Source organism: Urocitellus parryii, chromosome 6, assembly GCF_045843805.1.
Source record: "Urocitellus parryii isolate mUroPar1 chromosome 6, mUroPar1.hap1, whole genome shotgun sequence".
Taxonomy (NCBI): Eukaryota; Metazoa; Chordata; class Mammalia; order Rodentia; family Sciuridae; genus Urocitellus; species Urocitellus parryii.
In genome coordinates, this window is record NC_135536.1 from 60,723,357 (window position 1) to 60,746,777 (window position 23,421).

Here is a 23,421-nt window from a genome sequence, read left to right on the forward strand (position 1 = left end):
ACTCATATAAAAAATATACCACTTCCATTAGAAAAATAATTTGCTAAGATTGCCAAAAAGAAACCTATAAGGATTTAAAGAAGTGAAGCTAAGTTCCATTGATATTGTGGACCTTGCAGTTTTAAAGTATCTCCATAAATAATTTATTCAAATTATTCTGTTATAATAAAGTAAAGCAAGCACTCATTCTGTTTTCAGAATACATTTGATATCATTTATTATGTAAACTTTTAATAAATCCAGTTGTTGCTAAAATGACTAGTTATGGCAATTGGCATGATAATTATACCCTCCAAAGGAAAAAATGTTGTCAGTTTGAGCACATTCTAAAGAAATTATAGGTGAATTGCCATGATGTTTAGGATTTGCTTTAAAATATTCCAGTCAAAATAAGTGAAAATAAGGTTGACAGGATTTTGACAGTTATTAAAGCTGGATGATAGGTTTTAATAGATAGGTGCATAGAGGTTTATAACATTGCTTAGTTTCGTATATGCTTCAGATTTTCCAAAATAAAATACTTAAAAATTCGAAAAGAAAAAGAAAATTGGATTTCTACCTCACACTTTATATAGATATCAATTCCTGATGGACCAAGAACTTAAATATCAGAAGCAAAACTTTAAAACTTAGAAGAATATATGTGAATGTCTTTCTGATCTTTTTATAAGGGGTGATTTCTTAAACATACAAAGTGCTAATTACATAAGAATATAATAGTTAAATCTATTACATTAAAATTAGGAATTGCTGTCCATCAGTAATACATAGGAAAGTGAAAAACAAAGTTTTTCCTCACACCTATAAAAAGGAACTAGCATTCAAAATATATAAAAAACTATGAATCAGTAAGAAAAAGATGAACAACTTAATAGAAAAATGGGCAAAAGGCATTACTCACCTCATTAGCAGGTAGACAAATGTATACAGAGACCACAATGAGACACTCTTTTATACTTATGTATTTGACAAACATGAAGAAGTCAGACAAAACCAAGTGTTGGAAAGGATATGGATCAATAGAATTTCTAATAAATTGCTGGGGTGGGATGTGGGGAAAAGATACTTTTGCATCACATTGTAAAGCTGAATATTTAAAAAAATTACAACACAGAAATTTCATTCCTACATGCATTCCCAAGAGTACCTCTTCATATGTGTAACCCTCAAGAATTATATTAGTCTGTAGTAAGTTGGGATCAAGTATTCTGCTCCCAAGATGTTTTCCTATCTAAAATATTACATCTATCCAGTGTTCATGATTCACCTCAAGTGTGTACCCAGATCATAACTAAGCTATAGGCTCTAAATATTTGTATTTGCAGTCTTCAAAAGGGCTTCCTTATTGTGGCTGAAATTATGTGGGCAGATAGTAGCAGAATCAAATATGAATAGATAATAAAAAATATTAGTAGCACTCACCATTTATTAAGCATGTGCTATTTGTCAGATTTTTTCAGTCTTAAATAAATTATTTAATCTTCACAAAGCCTCTGATGTTTTTAGGTACCATTATTAATTTCTTTCTCTCTTTTTTTCCTATTCTTTCTTTCTTTTCTTTTTTTCTCTTTTCTTTTTCTTTCTTTTTTTTTTTTTTTGAGGTGCTGGAGATGCTAGCCATGCCAGGTACTGACCTAAACCCTAGTCCAATCTTATTTTTTAAGTGGAGGATAGTTAGCCATTGGGAAGTTAATAAATTTCCACAACCTCATATATGTTGTAAATTATAAAGTTGGGATTTAAACAGAGCTTCTTGTACTCCAGTATCTGCAATATGGCCATATAGAATCGATTATCTTTCAGATACCAAATCAGTTTTTTTTAACTTTTTAGGGAAAATAACTCTAATTCATGGCTAGAAGCAAATCGTCTGTTATCACCAGATGCTTTGTGCTATTGTCCATTAGTGAAAATTAAAATTATGTGGTATATTTGCACTATTTAATATTATTATTATTTATTTTATTCTAATTTGTTATATATGACAGCAGAATGCATTACAATTCATATTATATGTATAGAGCACATTTTTTCATATCTCTGTACACAAATTAGAGTCAACACCATTCGTGTCTTCATACATGTACTTAAGGTAATGATGTCCATTTCATTTCACCGTCTTTCCTACCCCCAAGCTCCCTGCCCTCCTCTCCCTCCCCTTTGCTCTATCTAGAGTTCATCTAATCCCCCATGCTTCCCCACACACACCCCATTATGAATCAGAATCCTTATATCAAAGAAAACATTTGGCATTTGGTTTTTTGGAATTGGCTAACTTTACTTAGCATTATATTCTCTAACTCCATCCATTTACCTGAAAATGCCATGATTTTATTCTCTTTTAATGCTAAATAGTATTCCATTGTGTATATATATTACATTTTTTATACCTTGTTCTTGGATAGGAAGTATTATTTTTAATAAATGAGCAATTACACACACAAAGTCATCAATGTGAAATATAGTATATATTAGTGTGATCTGAAGACTCATTTAAAAGTATGTCAAGAGATACATTTGTCTTGTTTTTCTTTTTTTCTTAATACCTTTATTTTTATTTGTTTATTTTTACTGTGGTGCTAAGGATCAAACTCACACATGCTAGGCAAGGACTCTGCCACTGAGCTACATCCCCCTTGTTTTTCTTTAGTTATAAGACTTCTTATTAAATAGACACCACGCGGAATGTCTATTTAAATATATTTTCAAAAAATTAAATGAAAGATTATTTAATAAGAGTCTAGTTTATTTCAAAATTAATATTGTAAAATCAAAAGTTATGTTCATTATCACCTCTCCTATTCAACATTGCATTGACTGTCTAATAATACAAAAAGAAAATATTTTACTATTTATTATTTATTTTAATTATCATCTTAGTTTAGTTGCTATAACAATATCAAAGGATTCAGGCTTTAGCATATGAATTTGGGTGGCGGGTCAGGACACAAACTCTCAGTCCAGAACAATTATTAAAGATTATTAAAGGGCATATATCTGAAGGGAGGGAGAAGGGGAATAGCAAGGATGGTGGAAGGAGATGGTCATCATTATATAAAATACATGTATGAAGATGTGAATTTGGTGTCAACATACCTTATAACAAACAGAGATATGCTAAATTGTGGTATAAAGGTGTATTAAGAATTGTAATGCAAAAAAAAGAGAGAGAGCTCATGTATAATGGCATAATTTGGCGTGAACATACTTTATATACAGAGTTATGAAAAATTGTGCTGTGAATGATAATTATGAATGTAATGCATTCCACTGTTGTCATGTATGTAAGAAATAAATAAAAAAGGGCATATATCTGATCTGAGAAATTAACTGCTGTGTGTATTGACCTGATTTTTTGATGCAAAGCAAATGAGCCATTCATGTGTTGTTCAGGGGTTATTACTAAAGGAGCAGAATATCATTGTGGAAAGATCTGGGATAAAAATTTAGATAGCTGAGATCTAATACCAAGCTGAATATTATTATCTCTATGAACTTGGATTTGTTACTTCCTGGCAAGTATGGTCTTGGGGAAATTACTTAATTATATTCTTAGTTTCCTCATATGTAAAAAATATAGATAATAATAAATGTCTCAAAATTCTATTGGTTTAGTCAGATGTTCAGAAAGACCCACTTATGTCTTTCTGGGATATGGTGTGAATGACATTAAAATATGTCATTAGAATGAACTTTTCCAATTCCACTCAATGTCCGAAGTTTGAGAGTCAGAAGTCTTTCTTGGCATTTCAAGATGATTGACTGAACCAGTTGCTGCTTTTTTAACAGGTGGATTTTCAGAAAAGACATGTGACTGGAGTTCAGAAGAGGAGGAGCCAGTGAAAAAGGCAGGACCTGTCCAAGTCCTCATTGTCAAAGATGATCATTCTTTTGAGTTAGATGAAGCTGCATTAAATCGGATCCTTCTCTCTGAGGCTGTCAGGGACAAAGAAGTAGTTGCGGTATCTGTTGCTGGAGCCTTTAGAAAAGGAAAGTCATTTCTGATGGACTTCATGTTGCGATACATGTACAACCAGGTAGGGAAGAGGTTCCTTAGAAAGTTTTCTTGTTTATATGCTTTTCCCACTTTGTGTTTTTATTTAGTAGTGTTTGATATTTCTATTGCTATTATTATGTACTCTAAGTATGTACCTAAATACAAATGCTATGAGTGTAACCATTCAAACCTCAGTATTTTAGGGATAAGCTGCACAGACCACTTGTGTCTGAAGCTACTTTGCTGCATTTCCCTGAGCATATAACTTAATATTTTACTCTTTTAAACATGGACATTAGCATAATGATATAATTATGAACTTTACATGCTACCATGTTTAAAAGCCAAATAATTTTTGCCATAACTTTGGTATCGTTATAGCTTTCCCCCAACATTTACTATGACATTTTTCAAGTAGGCAGCAAAGCTAAAAGAATTTTACTGTGAACACCTGGGTACTCACCACCTACATTCTTCCATTAACTTTAATATCCTTGCTTTGTCATATATGTCTCCATCTCTTCATGCTTCTTTCTAACCATCCATCATACCATCTTATTATTATTATTATTTTTGAGAGGAGTATGTTGCTCAGGCTGGTCTCAAACTCCTGAGCTCAAGTGATTGTCCTGCCTTGGCCTCCCAAGTACTGGGACTACAGACTACAGATATGTACAACTGCACCTAGCTCGTCCATCTTATTTTTTGATAAGTTTCAAAGTAAATTACTGACATCAGTATGCTTTCCCACAAATATTTCAATATATCATTTATATATATACATAATAACTAATTCAGTTTTAAATTTTTGAGATAAAATTAATATACAATGAAACATATAAATCTTAAATGTTTATTTGCTGATTTTTGACAAAAGCATATTCCTGTATAATTCAAAACCCTGTCAAGATAAGGAGCATCACCATTACCCTAGAAAAACCCAGAAAGTTCTACCTCTCCCAGTCAGTTCTCATCTAACCCCACCCCCAGAAGTGTTATAGTATTTGAGAAAACAATGTGACACAGAAATGAGACTTTAAAGGGACCTAGAGTAAACCAAAAACAGAAGGATAAATAAGAGATTTAAGTTGAGAAACAGAAGATTGCGAATGGAAAATATTCTAGTTTTTTTTCCTATCGTTTTACCTGGAGTGATTCTAATATATATATGAATGTTGAGGTAGAGTAGAAATACTACAAATAACTTCATTTTATGTATTTAATTTTAAATTGATCTTTAATAGATGAGTTATTTTTAAAACAATCATGTGGTATTAACTTTAACACTTCTGTCTCTGACCTCAATTCAAACAAACCAAAGACAAAGCTACTAAAATTATTCAGGCTTTGAAAGAAAGCCAAACTTTTACTAATTCTGATTTCTGGCAAACCAACAGTAGTATGCTACTTAATTGAAAATTTGAATCAACAAAATTAATATGTTTTCCACTTTTGGATTCTAGGCACATTTGTAGTTACGATTATTAAACATTAGAATGAAGTACTCATAGTACCTGTTATGTTGCTTGTGGTAAAGATTGTTTGCTTGAACTGAGTGTGCCAGATCTGCTTTTCTTTTCCTGTTTTTTTTAATGGTGCTGAGGGTTGAACACAGGGCCTTATGCATGCGAGGCAAGTACTCTACCAACTGAGCTGTATCCACAGCCCTGTTTTTTTTTTTTTTTTTGTGTGTGTGTGTGTGTGTCTAGTAGAGCATTAAGAAAGCATGACAGTATTGTCTACTACGGTTGGCATTAGGATGTCCAAGTGCAGCACATCTATAGTCCAGGTGTTATCTCATCTCCTAACTGAGGACAGTCCTGTTCCTCTCCTCTACTTGGGGCCTTGAGACAGCAGCCACATTTGATTCAAGTATGAACTCAATGGGTTTTTAAATAAATTTCTGAAATTTTCTGACAAAAAAAAAAAAAGAAACCACACACAGCCAGGCACGGTAAGCCCAGCGGTTCAGGAGGCTGAGGCAGGGGGATCTCAAGTTCAAAGCTACTCTCAACAACTTAGTGAGGCCCTAAGCAACTCAGTGAGACACTGTCTCTAATAAAATACAAAAAGGGGCTGGGGATATGGCTGAGTGGTTAATTAATTAAGTGCCCCCGGTTCAATTGCCAAAAAAGTACCAAAAAAGAAAAATTCAAGAAACATTTAAATATGATGTTATTTCCCTTATAGGGTATGTTCTAAGTACACAAAGAACTGCAAAAGTAGTATTGAACTCTACTTAGTAGAATGTTAGTAGAGAATTGGATTGGTAATTCTAATAGACCAAATGAGTAAAATATACTGAGATTCTTTTTAAAAAAAATATTTAGTTTTTAGTTGTAATTGGACACAATATCTTTATTTAATTTATTTTTTATGTGGTGCTGAAAATCAAACCCAGGTCCTTGCACCTGCTAGGCAAGCGCTCTACCTTGGAGCCACAACCCCAGCCGCATTACTGAGATTCTTAACAACCAGAATTCTCACTGTGTAAAGGAGGAAAATACACATAAGGTGAGGAGGCAATAAAGAATTCTGTGGCATTATATAAAATTATGATTTAAAAAAAACACGTAACACTTCCAATGGAAAGATTAAAAAAAAAAACCAAAATGTCCTTGGTAGTAATGAGCACAGAAAACACTTGGATTTTAATACCAATTAGATCTTAACACTTGGTTTCTTAATATCATTCTCCATTAAAATAAAGAAAAAAAAAAGAAAGCATGACAGAATATGAACACTTGTTTTGCTGTTCCTTGCACAAAGATATGCATCACTGACTTGTGTAGACCAAATTCTACTTCCATATTTGTATGTATAATTATCATTCATATTAGAATAGCAAAATTAAGTTTTGAATGTGACAATTTGTGTTCTTTTAGCAGAAAAACTATTGTTAAGCTCATCCCATACTAGAACATAGTATGATTATTTATTAATGTAAATTATTTTATTAGAGCTTTGTAATAATATATAGTAGTTGAGTTCATCCCAACAAACTCAAACATGCAGGGAATTCATTTTTAGTTCATGAAACTCGACCTTTTCTCTCCCATTCTTCCTCTCATCTCCTTCCTCTATTCTACTGGACTAACTTATGCTCATCTATTTATTTATATTTTGTTGGTTCTTTTTATTTATATATAAAGTTAAAGTCCTTGTGGTATATTTATATATGCATATAACATGATTTTTTTAAGAATTCATTCTTCATTGCTTCCACTTACCCATCCCTCCACTCTGCCTCTCCATCTCCTCCTTCTACATCACTTATCTTCCCTTTATCTTTATATTATCCTACCCTTCCCTCCCCCTTTCCTTAATTTTACTCTAGTTTTTGTGTATTAGATAAAACATTCCACCTTTGAATTTTGAGTTTGGCTTTCAATAATTTTTGAAGAAATATATGAATATGTGCCTGAATGAGTGAAATTAGCTGAATTTTATTTCTGCAAAATTAACTACTAGGGCTGGGATTGTGGCTCGCATTGCATATAAATAAATAAAAGAAAGTTCATTGATAACTAAAAATATTTTTTAAAAAGTAACTACTTGGGGTCATTTTCTTTGTCATTAAAAATTATTTTTGAAGCTTAGAGTTTTCATAAAGATCTTAGTTGTAAATCATTGACTTAGCTAATGTCACAATAATGTTATAATGTCTTTAAATTGATAATCATAATTTATTCATTGAAGTATACATTCCTAAGACTCTTTTTCTGACAGAATTAAGATGCATGCAATATTTAGGGCATCACAAAATGCCAATTTTTATATTTCTGAATGTAATTCAGGGAAAGGATATATCTGTATGGGCAGAAATTATCAGGGAAGGTTTCATAGAGATATTAAGATTTAGAATAGACTTTGAAGATGTACAAAATCTGAATCAAGAGAGAGGGAAAGAAGAGACATTCTAGGCAAGAGGAATGAGTATTTTGCATTAAACAGAAGGTATACTTTCCTTCATAAAGTAGAAATTTTATTGTATTGGAGATGAAGGGGAAATAAAATTAATAGGCTGGATAGTAGAACCAATGCATGAAAGAACCAAACCTGAGCTCTTTATAAGGGTCTAAATTTGCTTTACAGAACAAGATGGGATATAACAAAATAAAAATTTTCTTTATACTGGTTTATGAGACTTCTTAGTAAATCAAGTAATCTACTCCCAAATTCCTCTGCATTAGTATTTTTTTTAACTAAAGTTAATATGAGGTTTTAGATTTAATGATTTTCCAATGAGGTCTTCCAAAAACTAACAAATTATTGTCTAATAGATATAAAAAATGATGTGATACAGCAATTTGTATACGGGGTAAAAGCGGGAGTTCATAATCCACTTGAATCAAACCGTGTAATATGATGTATTAAGAACTATGTAATGTTATGAACGACCAATAAAAAAAAGATATAAAAAATGAGTATAAATAGTTATTTGACTAATTACTTGCTTAAGTATAAGGGATACTTTCTTTTCCTTGTTTTATTTGATCTTTTGTCCTTACGTAATTAACAGTTTATTCTATTCTCTCTTCTTTTGGCTTCTCAGATCCCCCTTTATCTGTACCCTTCTATTTTCCCCCACTGTTCTCACTCTGTTAGGTACTCAATATTTTAAAAAAATATTTATTGTTATGTGGTGCAGAGGATTGAACCCAGGGCTTCACACCTGCAAGACAAACGCTCTATCAGAGCCCTGACCCTCAATATTTTTGACCTTTATAATAACCCCTTTTGTCCTTCCTAATTATCATTTCTCTTCTTTATTCATTAGTCCTTCACTCCTTATACAATAATCTTCCTTTCTTCCTTCCTTTCTTCTTTCCTTCCTCCCTCCCTTCCTTTCTCCCTTTCTCCCTTCCTATTTCCTTCCTTCTTTCTTTGGATGCCTTCTCCAAGTTTGCTCACCTGAAAAATTTCTAAATATTCTTCAAATATTATCTCTTCTGTGAAGTCTTTCCTGATCAAGAGTTAGTTATTCTGTTTCCTATTATTCCATTGATGCTTTATTTACATGTTCTTTTTCACATGCATGTATTGTACCAAAATGGTTTGTTAGCATGTCTGTTTCCCCATTAGGCTATGAGCTTCCTCTAGTCTGAAATGGTATCTTTTCATTTTTGTATCCACAAAACCTAGCATTAAATGTGGCCGGTGGTTGTCTTCTCTAATTGTTTTTTTTCTTTTTTTTAGTGAATAAAGTGTATCAATGCAATAAATGTGCACATGTTTCTTTTTGACTAGAGTTAGAGATAAGAATCAGAAAGGATGAATGAAAAATTTTTACATACATATCCAGGTATATATGATACACTTTATTAAATTTATAGGAATCAGTTGATTGGGTTGGAGATTACAATGAGCCATTGACTGGATTTTCATGGAGAGGTGGGTCTGAACGAGAAACCACAGGAATCCAGATATGGAGTGAAGTCTTCCTTATCAATAAAGTTGATGGTAAAAAGGTATGATACTAACTTTTTTAAGTAAAATTGAGCTTATACTTAACAGTAACTTGAAAATGCTCTTTTGAAGATGAATTTTGGCCATTTGACATGAAACTTAAAGGGGAGTGTAGCATCCTATTGAATGATCCTTGTTTACCATTTTAATGATTATGGTAGGAAAACTCATAAGAACAGTAGGACATCAGATCAGCAAGCCATTATTCACACTTGTTTCAATGCTGTATTAAGTTAATGTTGGATCATCAGTGAAAATTATTACAATAATAAGTAGCTAATTGATACTTTGATTTCCTGTAGTATTCATGGCATATGTAAGAAGTTACCTATTAAGTATTCATTGATAATGATTTCCTTTAGTTCTTATGATGTTAATGTTGGGGTAACTGTAATAACCCTGGATATTCTATATTTGCTTATAGGTTGCAGTGTTATTGATGGATACTCAGGGGACCTTTGATAGCCAGTCAACTTTGAGAGATTCCGCCACAGTATTTGCCCTTAGTACAATGATCAGCTCAATACAGGTATGAAATAAATTCATTTGGGTGAGTATATCTTTAGCGAAAATTTATAATGTATGTATTTCTACAGACACTTGGTAGTGAGACAAACAACAGAAAAGGTATATTAAATGCTAAAGAGACCTATGACACTCAATTTATCCTTTATATTTTACAATTTGGGAAAATGAATTTGAAAATAAATAAGGGGCTTGATAAAGCTCATATATATGACTAATTAGTGGTAGAATGGGAATAAAAGTCAGGCCATTGATTGGGCCCAATGCTCCTTTCCATCTCCAATTAGCATACCAATTCTTATAAGAGTAGAATTGTTTTTGTTACTGTAATTTAATTACTGATCAGTTTTCAATTGACTGCTTTAACCAGAGGAAGTTTTATTGTGTTATTGATGTTCTTTTTGCTTAATGCCTCAATACACTCAATAATATTAAATCTTATAACATATGCAGATATTGGGATCAGCTATTATGTTATATTTAATGAACAAGATTTATAAACATAAAATTTTGTTTTACATAGCCAGTGGCAATGTTTCTAAATGTAAAAACTTTGTGTTTACAGCTATTAAAAACAACTTTATATACATTTAGAAAAGTAAATGTCTTTATTTAAAATTTTTCATCTTCCTTTCCTTTTTTCTTTCTCTTTCTTAAAGTGTTATTTCAGGGATTATAGTAAGCTTTCTAAATTGTACTTAAAGTTCTTGGAGAGTTTCATTATAAGCACAGTACATACAACATAAAAGATTAAGTCTATTTTCTTAGAAATTTTCTGTTCACTGGAAAGAGCAGAAGAGGGTGGTAAAGAAACAGAGAAGATCAATTTTTAAAAGGCAAGGTAGCTTAAAAAGGCAGTATACTTAGGATGAACAAGTTGGAGCTGATCACATGCCAGTAGAGAGTGGAGCTAGTGACTGGTGACTAGTGACTATCCTCTTAGTACAACCGAGAGAGGACAAATAGGAGGAAGGAGGAGAAACCAAGTTAAAAAATGATTGATGCTTTTAACAATCTACTCCTTAAATGAGCTTTTAAAATACTGACTTATAATTTTCTTTATAATCAACAGTAAAAACCATCATACAAGCCAATAAAAATCGTATTGACTTGTTCTTTTTAATACTTATGACTTACTATATATTTTAGACCTTAATAGAGTAAATATTTTCATAGAAAAACCCACTAAATTCTTAGTAATAACTGCTTTTAATTATTATCTGAGAAATGATCTGTTACTTAAATAAGTACACAAAGGATACTGCTTGCATTAATACATAAATTTATAAGCATATTTAACTTTTCTTTGAAGTTTTTGACATTTTTTGACAAAAAAGGAAGTCATGTTGATGCTATGATCTGTTCATAAAACAATACTACAAATGTATAAGGACATTCAGACAAACTTCTATGTGATGGAACTTTATAAAATAAAAGTAAACAAAATAACAAATTGTGAAGAAATCAACATCTTTTCAAAACACAATTTTCCTTATGGGTTGTTCAGATTTAGCACTATTTTTAACACCATTATTTTGGCATGCTTGGAAGAATTGTCATTTTATTGAGTAATTGTTGAATTAAGTTCATAAAATAATTTTAAAATTCTGATTCCAGAGCAGGTGAGTCTTATATTTCTGCAAAATTTTTATATCACTGCACATTGTTTATTTTCTCTCAAGCTTTCTTAGTCCTTTCTTATAAATGTCATCGAATAAAGATGTATGTAAGAGAGTTAATTTTTGTAATAATTGATGTTTATCAAAATAGAGAATGACAGAGTAAGTGCTTAAGATTATACTGATTATCCTCTCATTTTGATTTCATAATCAAGGTATATAATTTATCCCAAAATGTCCAGGAGGATGATCTTCAGCATCTTCAGGTAACAATATTACTACTTTTAGTTTATCTGGGTAGGCTTTGGGCAGAACTTTGGAGAATGGTTTAGAAACATAACCAAATGAGAGTTATCCTATGTTCAAGTTTCTTGTTTTTTTCTTTCTAATTCAGTTTTCAAATTCCTTTGTTTCCATAAAATTACTTCCTACCATTCTTGATTATATGAAAATATATAGCAAATTAAAATAGAAAAACAGGCTTAAAAATTACCTGAAATGTGAAGTTAAAGTCTTAAGGTCAGAGATTTGATAATTGATGGTAAGGTATCTGTTATATGCTAGATTTTTTGTCCTGTGGGCTGTTAGAGTCTACCTTATAATGACTCACAGAATTCTATTTTAGATCTGAAAGAGATCTTGTGACACTCAGTTTATTCTTTATATTTTATAATTGGGGAAAATGAATCTGAAAATAAATAAATGACTTGAATAAACTCATATATATGATTAATTAGTGATAGAATGGGAATAAAAGTCAGGTCATCTGACTGGGCCCAATGCTCCTTTTCATCTCCAAGCCACACTTGAATCTTAAGTAAGTAAAGGATCAGATGTTTCCTAGAGATAATTCTCATCTCAGTAATAATTCCCATTCCCTTCAATTCATGTTATTTTTGTTTTGTATTTTATGACACCAAGGATTAAACCCAAGTGCACTTAACCACTATGCTGCATTCCCAGCCCTTTTTGTTTTGAAACAGGATCTTGCTAAGTTGCTTAGAGCCTTGTTAATTTGCTGAGGCTGGATTTCAGTTGCCATCCTTCTGCCTCAGCCTCCTGAGTCACTGGGATTACTGGCATGTGCCACCACACCCAGGAGTTCATGTTATTTCTTTTTTTCTTTCTTTCTTTCTTTTTTTTTTTTTTTTTTGGTGGCACCAGGAGCACTTTACCATTGAGTTACATCCCCAGCCCTTATAATTTTTTTTTTTTTGAGACAGAATTTCAAGAAGTTACTTAGGGCCTTGCTAAATTGCTGAGGCTGGCCTCAAACTTGTGATCCTCCTACCTCAGCCTCCCAAGTCGCTGGGATCATGTTATTCTTGAATAGATAGCAAAACTATTATTTTGCTGACAGTTTTCTATCTGCATATTTTAGAGTAAAATGAGCTTTCAGTATGTAATATTATCTTGGCAATCAGAGCCATGCAGCAAAATGTGAACATTTAACGATACAAAGGATGATGGAGCAAAGTAACATTGTAAATAACAGTTGGAGTTTGAATTCAGTATTACTATCAAATATATTTCTAGTACATCACAGTATGACAATTAGGTAATACTCTGACTAGTTGAATAGATGCTTTCATAAGATAAATTACTTCTGTGGACATATGCTGTAACATAGCCAATGACTTTATAAATTAATTCATGGCACTGTCAATACCAGTTTAGGCGTTTCTACAAATCATTAATTTTAGACTTTAATATTAAGTAAGAAATAGTTTTTTGAGGTCATTTCAAATTTTCCTGTAAATGACAATACCTCAGCCTTTCTCAGAAGTGATTACAAATTTAAATTATACTAGTACATGATTCTAATTAGAGTGTCTAATCCCTGGACCGGCTGCCTTTTAGACACATTCCATCACTCTCATCAGGAACCTAGTAATTACCATTTGCTTTCCAGATTCCCACTGTTCCCACAGGAAAGACAGCTGTGGACGCTATTCTGAAGGGGCAAGGATAGGAATCTTGTGTGTTGACATTCTTCCCCAGCTCCAAGAAGCCACGGACATCTTTGTCTTGAGTATAAAGTAGTGTTTCCTCTGTTCATATGGGAAAACCATTCAGCCTGTGTGGATGAAACTGTCCTCAGTGGAGGCCCTTCCACAGCTACCTCCTCAGTCTACATTCTCCAAAATCTTGCATTTCTGGCAGTGTAAAAACTTATATGATGGTGTCTCAGGGTCTCAGCTGGGAGCAATACAAAATTAGAGAAGGCAGTTTATTTGATTATCCACTTGTTAAACAAAATACCTAATGCCTTTGTAGCAGTCCAGATTATTGTGTCTTTAAATTTCCAGAGGTGACAACTTTTATAAATGTATCCTACATAGTTATGATTCCCTAATCTAATCTTATGCCAGTTCTGCTTTGAAAGGTCATTTGACATGTTTCCTCTCCCCTTTCTTCTTTCCAAAGAATTGTCCTATATTCTAGATATAAAAGGTATTAGTTTTAGGGCTGGGGGTATAGTTTAGTGGTAGAGCACATTCTTAGCATGCATGAGGCCCTGGATCAATTTCCAGCACTAAAACCAAAAACACACACATACAACCCCAAAACAAAACAAAACACAACATACACACACACACACACACACACAAAGAAGAAAATGTATTAGTATTAAATGGAGATATAATTTTAATTGATACTTTAAGTCCTTAATTTTTAATATCTAATTATTATAGCTCTGCTTTATCTAATACTTATTTCCTAAAAATGATTACTATAATCTTAATAAATGTAGTATTCTGTTACAGTTAGGTGAAAAAAATGAATGAAAGAAAACCTTACAAATACTAAAGTTTTCTTCCTCTCTCTCTCTCTCTCTCTCTCACTCACTGTGATTTTTCTTCCAGCTTTTCACTGAGTATGGCAGGCTGGCAATGGAGGAAACATTCCTGAAGCCGTTTCAGGTGAGCAAGGTTTGAATGATGGCAAATTCTTACTGGATTTTTCTAAAGACTAAAATCAGGTATATTTATTAGTTAGGGCCATGTTTGTTTCTTGTTTTCTTTTTATTTCATTCAAAAAGCATTTTTGAATATATATTTAATAATTTTAGATGTGAAGAAAAAATAAAAATGAGAAAGTAAAAAGTTGTATTTCCTACAAGAGTGTCAACTTTTCTCCCCTGAACTCAACCCTACAGGAAAAGTGATAAATTTGTCCAACATAAAAGCTAAAAACCAACAAGACCCCTGAGACAACAAAAGGTAGTTCCTGCAAGCCACAACAAAAGCTGAGCACCAGAGAAGATACGGGGTGGGGAATTGGAGGTGCCCTTTGCTTTCTTACACATTAACCTGTTCCAATGCCACTGAGTGGAACAGCAACCAGCTCAGCCCCTGCTGGGGACAGCAGGCCAACTTGAGAACAGCTTCTGACCTTGGACTGAGTAGTGTCAGTCCCTTTTGTACTCCCTTCTCAACCTACCCTGTCACATTTCAAGAATAAGAATGTTACAATGAAGCCAGAACCTTGAAAAACAGAACCTGGGGGTGGTGCAGATTTACACATCAATGATTGTCCATCTCAAGCATGATTCCTTCAGGCTAAATTTATCAGAGGGAGGTCAAAACTACCTCTAGAGTTGAGATTCTCCTTGCAGATGCACATCACCAACCAAGACAGGTCATAACTGGAGGGGACTCTGATCACACTGGGAAACTGAATGATTAATAAAGGGTAAAGTACAATTAGCATCTCTAGTTGCTAGTAATTTAAACAAGCTGTATAGTTCTCTATTGCTGCATAACAAATCATACTCAAACCACAAACTTTTATTATCTAAGACAGATCTTGAAATTCAGAAATCTGGAGTGGCTGAGCCCTGTGTTACTTTGGCTCTGGGTTTCTCATGAAGTTGTACTCAGGCTCCTGGCCAGGGAGACATTCCCTGAAGACTTAACTGGAAGACCTGCTTTCAAGCTCACTCTGTTGATGGAAGCCTTTAACTTCTTACCACATAGACATTTCCACAGAATACTCCTTTCCAAAGCAAGTTACCAATTAATTCTGAGAGAGAAGCTACAATATTTTTAGAAGTAACACACCATCAGTTCTGCCATATTCTATCAGACATTCACACCAAACATGGCATAATATGGGAAGAGATTAAACAAAGATACAGCATCAGGATGCAGGGATTTGGGGGGGGGTCATCTTGGCTACCGTATGAGCATATTAATTACTCTTAAATGAGGGATGGATATCTTATGCTTCTAGTAATAGAAGATTAGCTAATTAGGATTAACTTTCTTACAATAACTGAAAAACCTCCACAGAAATTTACAAATTTGGGGCTGAGGTTGTAGTTCAGTGGTGAGCACTTGCCTCATATGTGTGAGGCACTGGGTTCTAACCTCAGCACCACATAAAATAAAAATAAATAAAGATATTTTTCCATCTACAACTAAAAAAAATATTTTAAAAAAAGAAAATTACAAAAATGTTTGAATGAATAAGAGTATTAACAAAAGAGTTAAAAAATATTGAGATATAGAAAATAAAAAAATATTGAGATCTAGAGAGCTCATGTATAATGGCATAAAAACTAAAAATAAAATAAAATAAAAAAGAATTAATAAATAGGATATACTCAAATTTTTAAAATAAATAAATAAATAAAATAAAAAGTATTGAGATCTGAGGGAAGATAGGGGCCCATGAGGAAGAAAATGACAAAGAGAAAGTTAATGTGATTATATTAATATGAAATGAAGCAAACTTAAAGAAAAATAATTACTAGAGATATATGAGTTTTTTACAAATGCAAGAGTGAATTATAAGTAAATGAATTTTTGAATATGTAGCAGATTTAAACATACATTGTTTATCTATTAAATGATTTATTAAAGTATTAGAAAAGTTGGAGACAACCAAGGTGTGACCATCTCTGGAAGAATGGATACATAAAATGTGGTGGAAGGCATACTCGGAATACTTTGTAACATCCAAAGGCAAAGAACCAAAAGTACATAGAGTTGTATGATTAGAGTGTTAATATTCATAAAGCAGCAAATAGTATGAGATATGTAACATGATACTATTTATTACTTTAAATACTCTCATATTCAAAATAAAATATTAGCGTAGATGGGGGTGGGAAAGGATGGGTGAAGATTAGGAGAGTAGATCTGGGAAAAATATGATAAAATATAGCAAGAAGGGACCTTTTCATGGAAAGATGATGGTATGCTGTGAATGAAGGAGCATGAATTTCTCCCCTGAGGTCAAGAGAATGAGGCAAGGGAGGAGATGAGATAGAAATAAAATCTGCTATATGGTTTATAGTATCTAGTAGACTCTGTTGTCTTTTTTCCAAATCATTTGATAGTGAACTACTGTATGGCAATTGGACTATCACTTTGACTTTTCTCTTAATTTGGTACTGTCAGTACCATTGGCATATATGGGCTGGGAACACCATTGTAAATTCTAGAAAGGAACTTTAGGTCTCACCAGCAGGTGTCACTGCTCCTTATCCATTGGCAGATACACCAAAAAGACTAACTAATGCTCTGATAAAATAGATAGGAGGAATAGAAATACTGCCTTTGGTAAAAAATGTTCATGACCTGAAAATGAATAATAGGAAACGCTTTAAGATATCACTACTTGAGCTGGACAAGGTGGCACATGCCTCTAATTCCATTGGCTCGGGGAACTGAGACAGGAGGAGTTCAAAGTTAGTCTCAGCAAAAGTGAGGCACTAAGCAACTCAGTGAGACCCTGTTTCTAAATAAAACACACAAAAAAAGGGCTGGGGATGTGGCTCAGTTGGTGAGTGCCTCTAAGTTCAATCCCCGGTACCAAAACAAAACAAACAAACAAAAAAAAGATATTACCACTTGTAAGTAAACTGTTGGCATTATGAAATGTAAAGAGTTTTGACTAAATTTTTTAGTTGTACTTGGACATAATACCTTTGTTTTATTTATTTATTTTTATGTGGTGCTGAGTATCAAACCCAGGGCCTCACACACACTCGGCAAGCGCTCTACCCCTGAGTTATTTTAACTGAATCATCAGTAGTTTTGTTTGTTTGTTTTTGTTTTTTAAGGAACCCAGTAGATTTGTATGCATGTTATACTTTGAGAAAAACTGCATCTAGCCCAGACATTCCAGAGACAGCTGATCACAGAATCACCTGGTTAACTGAATACAAACAGCTTTCCTGGCCCTTCCTCTAGAGTTTGATCCAAAAGGTCTGGGGTGGAAGTCAGGACTCTGTATTTAACTAGTATCAGAGGGATGTCCATTTCAATGAATAAATGAGTCATATAAATAAGTAAAAAAAAAAAAAAAAAGAGTTTTGACTGAATCAACAATGACTCCTGAGCAGGTATAGACTTATAAATCTAACTATCTGAAATTAAAATGAGAAACTGATAATGTAGTAAAAGTGATGTCCAAAGCCATTTAATAATATTTGAAATAAAAGCAGCCAAATTCAAACCAAAATAATTCAGCAGTGCAGAAAAACTGATAGCTTTTGAATTAAGGATTAGAATTCATGGAATTTATATGTAATAAATGTAAAGTTTATGAATCATCTTGGAATGGGATGGAAGTAGTGAGTGTGCTATAGCTCACTCATACCAGTCCATAAGAATCAATTATTAAATATTCAGGAGTTACCTAAGCCAGTTTTAAAACCATTAGTAGCTGTAAATCCTCCACAGTTGATGTATTTTCTCTACAGAAACTGGAAACTACAAATCAAAACTTTATTTTTTTGGCCACAGAGTTTACCAGCATATCATTAGGTAGAAACATTAGGCAGGGAACTTAGGACCTTGAATTTTAGCATTCATCTCATGGTTACTGTCATAGGTTGCTAATTTGAAAAAAAAAAAAAAAGACTTCCTATTTGCTTCTGTTCTACACATGGTCCTCATTACTTTGAATAGGGAAGATGCCCAGTAGAAAAGAGCAAAAAACGAGACTGAAATCTCCTAAGAAAAATGCAAAATATAGCCAAAGCCACATACTTGGTTTCATTTGTCCTGGTTCATGAACCTTTATTTTGCAAAAGTTGCTTGCTAGCTAACTTCTATTTTCAAAATACATGTTTTAGGTAGAGATATTTCAAATACAAGTTACTATATATTGACAAAAATGAGCATCTGTTTAAAGTTGTAGATCATTTAAAGATAGTACATATGGGTATTTTTAGTTCTCCTCCTTACAAAAATCATTCCTCTCTCACCCCCCAACAGAAATTCACAAAACAAAATAGAAAAGGAAGGACAGGCTTCATCTTTGTAAAATAAGAAATACTCATAATCACACACCCAGAAATGTCCTTGTGTAAGGAAAGATGCAACCCAAGGATCCTGTATTGACTTACAGATATAAAAAGCCCAAACTGTTATGAAAATTTAAGAATACAAGGAGTAGGCCAGGTGCAGTAAGTAGCACACACCTGCAATCCCAGTGACTCTGGAAGCTGAGGCAGGAGGATCGCAAATTCAAAGCTAACCTCAGCAACTTAGCAAGATCCTGTCTCAAAATAAAAAATAAAAAAGGTCTGGGAATATGACTCAGTGGTTAAGTACCCCTGGGTTCAATTCCTGGTACCAAAAAGAAAAAAAAGGAAGGAATATTGCTCCTACTACCCCTTAATGAGAAATCTACTAAAGAATGAATTTCACTCAGAGATGATACAAGGACTGGGATGAGCATTAAATGTATATTTATTTGTGGAATTAGGACCAAATGACAGATAAAAGTGCGAGTGCATCTCACTTAATATCTACATTCTATAAGTAAAGAATAAATATATTTAAAAAAACAAAATAATAAGGAGAGTGTATGCCAAATATTTTAATAGTTTTATTAAATATTCTTAGTAGCTGATGATAGTATTGGTGGTGTTACTCTGAGGCTGTTATGTATGTATTATAGCATAAAACAAAAAAGTAATTATGAAATATCATAACTCAATCATTCCCTATACCTAACCAAGATTTTTTTTTTTTTATTGGTTGTTCAAAACCTTACGCTAACCAAGATTCTTGATTCAGGATTCTTGGGCAAGGAACTACAGATAGAATATAGAGGGTCACTGAAAATCTTGTAGTTCTGTATTTAAGCATTTGAATTGAAATATCAATATGAATTAGTGAGATATTTTATCAATATATATGATACATATACATACACAGAAAATTATATCTAGCTCTGTCCATTGAAAAGACCTAGAAACAATGACTAATTTGGTAGCACTTTCAGAATTAAAATCTTGAAATTACAATTTCCACAGGAAAAAGAAAACTACTTTCTTAGAAAAATGCTTGATTCTTGTATGGGGTAGGAAATGAACTTGGAGCACCTTTTAAAAAAGAAGTATTATAAAGACATGTCAGTTATGTTTCTGGATTTACAGAATAATATGGGAACACATATTAGTAGCACAGATATAAATTACCTTATAACTCCACATAAAATTCATTGTATCTTTCAATGTTTATTGTATTTTAAACATTTATACTCAAACTGTTATTTTAATTATAACTTAAAAAATTAATAGTAGATGGAAGGGGAAAATGGTAAGAGGAAGTCTGGGAACACACAGTTAAATGTGAGACAGATTTTAAAAACATGACTTCAAACCAATTAAGGAAAGGCAGACCAACCAATAATTTTGTGCATCTACATTAGGATGAGTTATAATTATTTGTATAATGGAATATTAAGCAGTGATAACTATGAATAATAAAAAATTATGCAATAATATGATGTATTTCACAAACATAATGTTGAATGAAAGAAGCCAAAACTAATCTATGCTTTAAGAAGTCAGGATAATAGTTACTCTTGAGCAAGGGGTAATAACTGGAAGAAAGCAGAAGGGGGTTGTGAAGTGATGGATATTCTGTTTCTCAATGTAGGGGCTGGTTACCTGTAGTGTTCACATAGTGAAAATTTGTTAAGCCTTGTAATTATGTGTGTAGTTTTCTGAATGTAGACTATATTTCAACAGAAGATTTTAAAAGTAAACATATGTCTCCCAGGTTGATGGTTTCCAAAAATATTTTTTCTTAATTTCAAAAGAATCCATTAGAACTTCCTGTGGTAAAAACACTTAACTTGAATTTCAACAGTATTGTAAATGCCATCTCAATATCCTTTTAAAAAGTATATTTAATACTTTTAATTTAAAATGTAATGTATGAAAACCTCATTTTTAAGAAAAATTTACTTTTTAAAATTTTTTTTCCTACCCTACTCCATTGTACACATACTTTCACCAAATGTTAACTATGATTGCATCCAGACAAGACTTGGAATACAGTTTAAAATTTCTACTATGGACTTTGCTATATAATTTGAACTTTTTGTGATAATCTACATATACTGTTTCTATGAAAACATTACAATAATTTAAGAAAAGCTAATCTTATGCTTATGTTCTGCCATAGCTGTCAAAAAAGGAAAGAATAAACTTTCCAGTTCCTTCACAAGAACATAGAAACACTCTACACAACTTGATTATATTTACATAGCTCCATTCAGCCAGATTGAGTTATCTCTGACTCTCAGCTCTTGGTGGGATGTAGTCATGTTGGCAGTTAGTAGGTAGCTTTCTGTCTGTACTTAGCAGAAACATGTAGGATGATCTCATAAGTGAGGGGCTGCTCAGAAACTTCCAAAAGTTTTGTTTGCTTTTTTAATTCCACAGTGTGGTAAAGAACACTATTAAGGTAACAATGATATTATAATTGGTTTTAATAAAAACCAAGGGAGGCATCTTAAAGTCCCTTTATCAATTTTTTCTTACTATTTTTTAGAGTCTGATATTTCTGGTTCGAGACTGGAGTTTCCCATATGAATTTTCATATGGAGCGGATGGTGGTGCAAAATTCTTGGAAAAACGCCTCAAGGTTTGTTAAATATTTGGGTACATGGAATTTTTTTCACCAGTAATAAAATAGAATTATTTTTGTTGAGCCATTTGCTAAATATACTCAGTCGCCACAATTTCATTTAACCCTCATTGTATCTCTATGAACAAACTAAGACCGATATTTAAACAACTATTCAAAGATTTATAGTTTAAAATATTACCAATAATTTTGAAACAGATAATTCTTTTGTGGCTATCTATAAAAAAATCACTCATTATTTAAGATCAAGATTTTACTTTGAACAACTAAATCAATTCATGACTGATAGCATATCTAAGTTTATGTTTTAGTAGAGGTTTAAAGAAATGTCTAACTTTGAATCTCCAAAGTCAATTACAATATTTTGCTAATAGTTCACAGAATGTGAAATTAAAAGGTCTTTCACTTTCTATGTCATGATAGTTCATCATTGTAGAAATTGTTTACATTGATCAGATATCACAAAAAAATATCCCCTGGGAAATCAAAGGAGAGAATTGAAGTTAAAAAAATTCCTTGAATATCAGGATCTCTAGGCTTGCCTTTTTAGATTTATAGTTACTTTTAGATTAGTTTGTCTATATTATACACTTGACAAATACATGTGTAAAAAAGGGAGTGGAGGATATTTGGGCTTGTAGATAAACACCGAACTATTTGGATGCCTTTCGAATTTAAGTATGTGCCTATCAGGTGACAGAAAGCTGTCTTAAGTATCTTCTGAAAAAAGTATGACCATCTTATAATCTACTTATGTCTCTTATGAGTACTTTGAATTAAAATATGAATTTGTGGGAACTAGAGTAAAACTCCACTAGTTTATATTAAAACATGGGAAGCCCATCTGAGCTAGCATAAGGGCAGTGGCTTGTGAATTGTAATAATTGTGCCATGTGCTTGCTATGCTTAGATATGACTATGTGGACAAATTCACCAAAGACTTTTTTTCTTTAATAACAACCCCATCTTTTTTTTTTCCATTGTGGGACCAGACAGACATAGCAAATATAAGATGCCATAGAATTCCTTTTTTTCAATTTAAATTGCAAATAAGTTTAAACTTCAGAATGATTTACTGCAGGTCTCAGGGAATCAGCATGAAGAACTACAGAATGTTCGAAAGCACATCCATTCCTGTTTCACCAACATTTCCTGTTTTCTGCTACCTCACCCTGGCTTGAAAGTAGCTACCAATCCAAACTTTGATGGAAAACTGAAAGGTTTGTTTGGTTTTAAATGAGTATGTTTTCATCACTTAGTCTGATTATAAAGATGTCATTTTACCCACTGGGATTATGGCCACTACTTTCATTTATCCAGTGATGTCAGGTTGATGAGATTAGAAATTGCCAGAATTGGGAATCCCAGGCTGGGATCTCTTCTTCAGTCAACTTTGAGTTAATAACACTGAGTTTGTACACTGCCTGCACAAACAGACCACATTTTGTGTTCACCAGGAGGTAGTAGTCCTCACCCTCCCATTTCTATGCACTGAGGGGTGTTCCTTAATGTCTTTATGCTTAATTTTTCTTTCTTTTTAAAATTTTTTAGTTGTCAATGGATCTTTATTTTATTTATTTATATGCACATGCCAGGCAAGCACTCTACCACTGAGCTACAACCCCAGCCCTATGCTTAATGTTTGTCATTTCCATTAAAAGGGGAAAACAAGTACCTATATTGTTGGAATGTTGTATTTATTAAATTGTGTAGTTAGAGATCAAAAGAAACATTGCATAGTACTGAATTCAGTATTTTAAAACTATTACTAAATAATTATAAATTATAAAAACTTTACTAAAAATGAAATCTTCTCTGGATGAGGACCAGTTTCTGAAAACAAAACAAAAGCACTAGCGTGTTTTTAAAATAGTACCTATTATAAGATGTAATTATCTCTTTAATAGAA

The 23,421-nt window shown here is 32.6% G+C and overlaps 1 protein-coding gene across 1 annotated transcript in view; it reads left to right on the forward strand.

The window, feature by feature from the left end:
* Positions 1-3,945: 3,945 nt before the first annotated feature.
* Atl1 (atlastin GTPase 1) overlaps positions 3,946-23,421 on the forward strand; it is a 31,551-nt gene continuing 12,075 nt past the window's right edge. Inside the window, exons 1-7 of the mRNA XM_026391040.2 lie at positions 3,946-4,037; positions 9,334-9,468; positions 9,891-9,995; positions 11,826-11,876; positions 14,478-14,534; positions 21,417-21,509; positions 22,594-22,732. Coding sequence (XP_026246825.2) covers positions 4,005-4,037; positions 9,334-9,468; positions 9,891-9,995; positions 11,826-11,876; positions 14,478-14,534; positions 21,417-21,509; positions 22,594-22,732 — 613 coding nt within the window. The 5' untranslated portion in view covers positions 3,946-4,004. The remainder of the gene's footprint in view (positions 4,038-9,333; positions 9,469-9,890; positions 9,996-11,825; positions 11,877-14,477; positions 14,535-21,416; positions 21,510-22,593; positions 22,733-23,421) is intronic.